This window comes from Silurus aristotelis (genome assembly GCF_946808225.1).
Source record: "Silurus aristotelis genome assembly, chromosome: 26".
In the NCBI taxonomy this organism is placed as follows: domain Eukaryota; kingdom Metazoa; phylum Chordata; class Actinopteri; order Siluriformes; family Siluridae; genus Silurus; species Silurus aristotelis.
The window spans coordinates 2,700,138-2,706,137 of NC_139599.1; the positions used below are offsets into that span (position 1 = coordinate 2,700,138).

The 6,000-nt window shown below is 34.2% G+C and overlaps 1 protein-coding gene across 1 annotated transcript in view; it reads right to left on the minus strand.

The window, feature by feature from the left end:
* The window catches only part of ass1 (argininosuccinate synthase 1), a 28,103-nt gene extending 23,012 nt beyond the window's left edge, over window positions 1-5,091 (minus strand). Inside the window, exons 1-2 of the mRNA XM_083531350.1 lie at window positions 4,963-5,091; window positions 3,333-3,451 (exon numbers count right to left, since the gene is read on the minus strand). Coding sequence (XP_083387476.1) covers window positions 3,333-3,434 — 102 coding nt within the window. The 5' untranslated portion in view covers window positions 3,435-3,451; window positions 4,963-5,091. The remainder of the gene's footprint in view (window positions 1-3,332; window positions 3,452-4,962) is intronic.
* Between the last annotated feature and the right edge of the window lie 909 nt (window positions 5,092-6,000).

Consider the following 6,000-nt stretch of genomic DNA (forward strand, 5'->3'; position numbering starts at 1 on the left):
CAAACTTTTCAAGATTCGCAAAGAAAGAAAGAAAGAAAGAAAGAAAGAAAGAAAGAAAGAAAGAAAGAAACAAAGAAAGAACAAAATACTTAAAGAAAGAAAAAAAATAATTCTTGAAGAAAGAAAGAAATAAATTCTTAAAGAAAAAAAGAAAGAAAGAAAGAAAGAAAGAAAGAAAGAAAGACAGAAAGAAACAAAGAAAGAACAAAATACTTAAAGAAAGAAAAAAAATAATTCTTGAAGAAAGAAAGAAATAAATTCTTAAAGAAAAAAAGAAAGAAAGAAAGAAAGAAAGAAAGAAAGTAAGAAAGAAAGACAGAAAGACAGAAAGAAACAAAGAAAGAACAAAATACTTAAAGAAAGAAAAAAAATAATTCTTGAAGAAAGAAAGAAAGAAATTCTTAAAGAAAAAAAGAAAGAAAGAAAGAAAGACAGAAAGAAAGACAGAAAGAAAGACAGAAAGAAAGAAAGAAAGAAAGAAAGAAAGAAAGAAAGAAAGAAAGAAAGAAAGAAAGAAAGAACAAAATACTTAAAGAAAGAAAAAAAATAATTCTTGAAGTAAGAAAGAAATAAATTCTTAAAGAAAAAAAGAAAGAAAGAAAGAAAGAAAGAAAGAAAGAAAGAAAGACAGAAAGACAGAAAGAAACAAAGAAAGAACAAAATACTTAAAGAAAGAAAAAAAATAATTCTTGAAGAAAGAAAGAAAGAAAGAAATTCTTAAAGAAAAAAGAAAGAAAGAAAGAAAGAAAGAAAGAAAGAAAGAAAGACAGAAAGAAAGACAGACAGAAAGACAGAAAGAAAGAAAGAAAGAAAGAAAGAAAGAAAGAAAGAAAGAAAGAAAGAAAGAAAGAAAGAAAGAAAGAAAGAAAGAAAGAAAGAAAGAAAGAAAGAAAGAAAGAAAGAAAGAAAGAAGTGATTTTACATTATTCCTAGAGTGTATTTCAGGACAGAGGCGTTTTTTCCGCAGGCTCTTACATTTCCTCCGCTCCCTTAAGAGGAATTAAAGGTGATTTTCTAACAGTAAGAAAGCAGGAAGCTGAGAACAAGTTAAACAGGTGTGAGATAAAGGTGAGACTGAAGCCTACAGTTAGGAGCAGTATGCGGATATAGAAAAGAAATTGCTGTTTAATGTATGAAGGGTATGAAAAAGAATAGAACAGTTAGGTTAGTGTTAGTTATATAGCCATTGTTCTCTCTCAGTCAGAGAGGAACACAGTATTGTTGATCTTTCAGCTTTAAGGGATAAAGACTCTTCACACTTCACAGCGTTCTGAATGAGCTGCTCTGACGTTTCTGCACAGTCAGCGGATTGCTGCTATTGTTAAATCTGTCTGGGTTGTTTTTTATTTTATATAAACTCTATAGCTTTTAATCCAAAAACACAGCTGAAACCTCGACCACTGGGAAAGTCCTCCATTTCATATTATCATCAGTTAATCAGGGTGCGGTCAGGTGGGAAAAGTGCTTCGGTAGCGAATATTTAAAGTTCTGGTTTGACGGTTGGAACTAATGTGTTCACCCAGCCAGCTGGGCCAAACCCAGTCAAATCCAAACACTGCTTGGAGCTTATCTGTCTAACAGTGTCCAGTAAATCAATATTTCATTTTGATTGCATGCAAAAAATGAAAAATAAAAGACATGAAAGAGCAAAAGAATTCTGACTTTTCCAGCCATATGTGGTTCTTCCCCAAACTCTTACCACAAATTTGAAGGCACACAATTATATAGGATGTCTTTGGTAGCATGTATGTGGTAGCATGAAGTTTTCCCTTCACTTGAACCTGTTCCAGCATGGCAATGCCCCTGTGCACAAAGCCAGCTCCATGAGCTTATGGTTTACAAGAGTTGGGGTTGAAGATCTTCAGTGGCCTGCTTTAGAGCTCTGAACTCACCCCTAACAATGAATAGAAGGTTGGGGGATCAAGCCACTCTTGGGCCCTTGATCAAGGCCCTTAATGCTCTGACCTCCAGGGGGCACTGTATCATGGCTGACACAAGCTTCCTAACATCACTGGGATAGGTGAAGAAAGAATTAAAGTGTAATGTACATGTGAGAAGTATAAAGCACATTTGACTTTTTTTTACCTTTAATCAGATGAATGTGAACGCTGACTGCACCCCAGACCTCCTCACCTCACCTACATCACTACCTGACTAATACCCATGTTGCTAAATAACTACAAATCTCCACAAGCACATCTAGTGTCTTCACAGGGCACAATCTTGTGGAACATCCTCACAGGAGAGTGAATGTAATTATAATAGCAAATGGTCTTGTGTTTATTTGTGACAATTTATATAACAGATAATTATTTTTTAATGACACAAACAATCCTGTTTGTTGCTTTGTTTGTTGTAAGATACACCGATCAGTAATCACATTATAACATTATAATATTATAATAATCTCTTCATCATGGCACTTGTTAGTGGGTGGGGTTTATTTATTAGGCAGCAAGTAAACATTTTGGACTCAAAGTCGACGTGTTGGACGCATGAAAAATGGGAACGCGTTAGGATTTGAGCGAGTTAGACGAGGGCCAAATTGTGACATCTAGACGATTCAGAGCATTTCCAAAACTGCAGCTCTTTTGGGATGTTCCTGGTCTGCAGTAGTCAGAATCTATCAAAAGTGATCCAAGGAAGAAACAGTGGTAAACCAGTGACACGATCATGGGCAGCTGAGGCTCAGCGATGCATGTTGGGAGCCCCATGTACTCACTTAAAAGACAGTATCCCCAGTTTCTGCTAACACATGTGGCTGCTGAATATGCACTGTTTCTTAATACTTTGCTGTCTTCTATACCTTCACCTGACCCAAGAATGTGGCCATCATATTAGCTGGTTTGTGTCCTTTAAGTCTCTGACGCTTCTACACAAACGGACGTATGTCTCCCTGATAACAAACCATGTCTGGATATTGATAATGACCGTATTGTATCCTGTTCTAGTGCCAGTTTTGATTCATGTATTAGTGTATGTGAGGATCTTACTGGTCAGGCCAGTGAAGATTCAGCTGCAGATTTTTTCTGATTTGTCATTTGGTTTTTTTCATTATGCATGTTCCCTCAAGTAATGAATATGTTTAATGGGACACGCTGAACAAAAACTATTGATTCTTTTACTATGACCTGGTCAACCTGATCTGGTCGATATGAACATGCAGCAGAATGTGTCCATAGCTGCTGTGTTTTCTTTTGGCTCTTAAATTTAGAGTTTAAACATTAAGCATGCTTACAAATGATCCTACACTGAAAAAGTAAAGTGTCTCAGTAATTTTGTCCATGTAGTAAATAATCCTCCATGGAGATGCAAAAAAGTCAATATCTTACCAAGTAAGCGATGACATCATAGCCTTGTTCCTTTAACCACACCAGGATGCAGGACGTGTCCAGTCCGCCACTGTATGCCAGGACCACTGTACCTTTGGACATTTTTCCCCCTTTAGTACCTTTTGTAAGCCAGGGAAAGTACGATTAAAGTCTAACCAACCAGTCAACTATGACATTGACATTGTTGCTCTATGAAAGCAAACTTAATCTTTAATCAGAGCAAAATCTGGCCCTGATGTATAACACAGATTTCGTGAAGCTAAAAACACAGATTTGGATTATTACACAGATTATGGAGTATTACATAATCATGTCAATTTAAAACTAACTCCCAGAGAAAAAGTGCTTATTTGTTTTTTGTTTGTTCCAAGAGATTTACATACAATTTGAATAATTAAATGGGAAAAGTTTGGTTTTTGGATTGTTTCCTATAAATATTGACATTTTCCCAATAAAATAAACAAATTTATAATATGTTGTTTAAAATTCACAATTTTATTATTCTGTATAAAAAGGCACATCAAGTAAACATATTTCTATCCTACATTCCATATTTTTTTTATTAATATAGAATTCCATAACAGAAAACAGAATTCACAGATATATGGTATATTCATCTTAAATCTTTCCAAAACATGCTTAGCAGGATCAATTCTCAAGAGTATTTTGCAAGACATTTCTTTAATTTTGTTATTAATACAACATTTCTTTTTTACCATATTTTAACCCGAGAAATATAACCAAATAAAGAAAACTTTTTTTGCTGCAGGTAAAGATACAGAACAAAAAGCATTCCTTATTATCTTCTTACTACACTGTTGTTTTAAAACATCAACATTTTCAATAAAAAAGTTTTTTTACAAGGATTAACCATGTCGATTCCTTATGAAATATAGTTTTTATAAAAGTCACACTCTTTGGAATTGCAAATGCTCTCGGTTTAATTGGTAATTGGAATTCTTGAAGAAATTTAGTATATGACAACAAGTACATGAGAATTAAATAACTGCCTTAATAAAATAATACCTTCATTGAATTAGTTATGATAATATAAAGATTTTTTTCCAAAATATTTTTCTCTTTTTTATTCCATATGAAATAGTTGTGGGGTGAATAAATTGTGCTTATGCACCAAATTCCATGCATTTCAACAAAAAATCACTGCCTCCCAGACTATTAAACATATAATTAGAAAATACATTCCAACGACTATCTCTATTCTTCATAAACTATCAACCATTTTATTTTAAAGGTGTCATTAAGAGTATTATAATCTAAGACCTCTAGTCCCCCTTGGTCTTTAGGATTACAAATTATTAAAACATTTTTTTTTTGAACATTCAGTTTGGAGCATAGTGACGTCACGAGGAGTATTTTCTCTCATTGGTGCTTAAAAATATGATGAAACCTGAGCAAGAAAAAATGTATGAAAATTACATATACAAATCTGATCAGGATGCAATTTTGTGGGCAATGAGACATGAACAAATTCCACCTTTTAATTGACATTTGTTAAGCAAAATATCTTAAAACAAAAAGCTAGACCTTTGCCTATATAAAAACAGCAAAACCTACAATATAATTATCTAAAATGTAACAAACGGAATACTAATTAATCAGATTTACTCACCCAGGTAGCAGATAAAGGTAAATAAAAAAATGAAAAGAACCTCGATAAAGTAGAGGGAAAAAAGATCAGAAGCTTCCTTCTAGGAACAGCAGCACCGCGTGGACGTTATATATAAGTCCTTGTTTCGTCAGCACTCCGACTGGCAGCCAGCCAATCAGACAGCAGATCGGCATCAGGGGCGTGGCTTAAATGGCCATGTGTCAACACGTCGCCTGATGTAATGCTCTGAGGGCTTGCGTTGCACGTACACAGGGTTTCATTTTTTTATTCTCCTTTGTTTTGTTCTATCAGGGAAACCGATAATAAACACAATACTGAGTTAATACTATTTAAACACTTTATTAAGGTGATTTATTATGTTCTTGCCCCCCTACAGACAAACAGATATTCAGTCTTAATCTGCATAATGCACAGGTCTACAGTCCACTGTGTTTCATTTCATTCATTTCATTTCATTTCATTTCATTATTCTTCTCTTATTCGCTTGTAATTTAACCTTGCATTTCATTTTCCTTACCTCTGATCTGTTCTGTTGAACCTGAAGATCAAACATTTTTCTTTCTTTCTATCTTTCTTTCTTTCTTTCTTTCTTTCTTTCTTTCTTTCTTTCTTTCTTTCTTTCTTTCTTTCTTTCTTTCTTTCTTTCTTTCTTTCTTTCTTTCTTTCTTTCCCTTTTCTTTACTGGACCTCCTTGAGTGTTTAAAGGCTCTGGCATGGAGAAGCTGGTGTTGGATCTGTGATGATCTCAGATGTTGAGCTATTTTATGAGTTGCTCAGTAGCTCCTAGTTGTATAACCACAAATGACTGTATAAAACTGTAGAAAGAACATTACTTATAATCCTACACTCCAGTGCTCATGTTACGTTCTCTCTAGAATGTGTTTTGTATTGTTTAAAGATTTATGATCACACTTTTGATGTCACCCAAAGGAGGATGGGTTCCCCTTTTGAGTCTGGTTCCTCTCAAGGTTTTTTCTTCATAACATCTAAGGGAGTTTTTCCTGGTCACAGTCACCATGGCTGCTCATCAGGGATAAA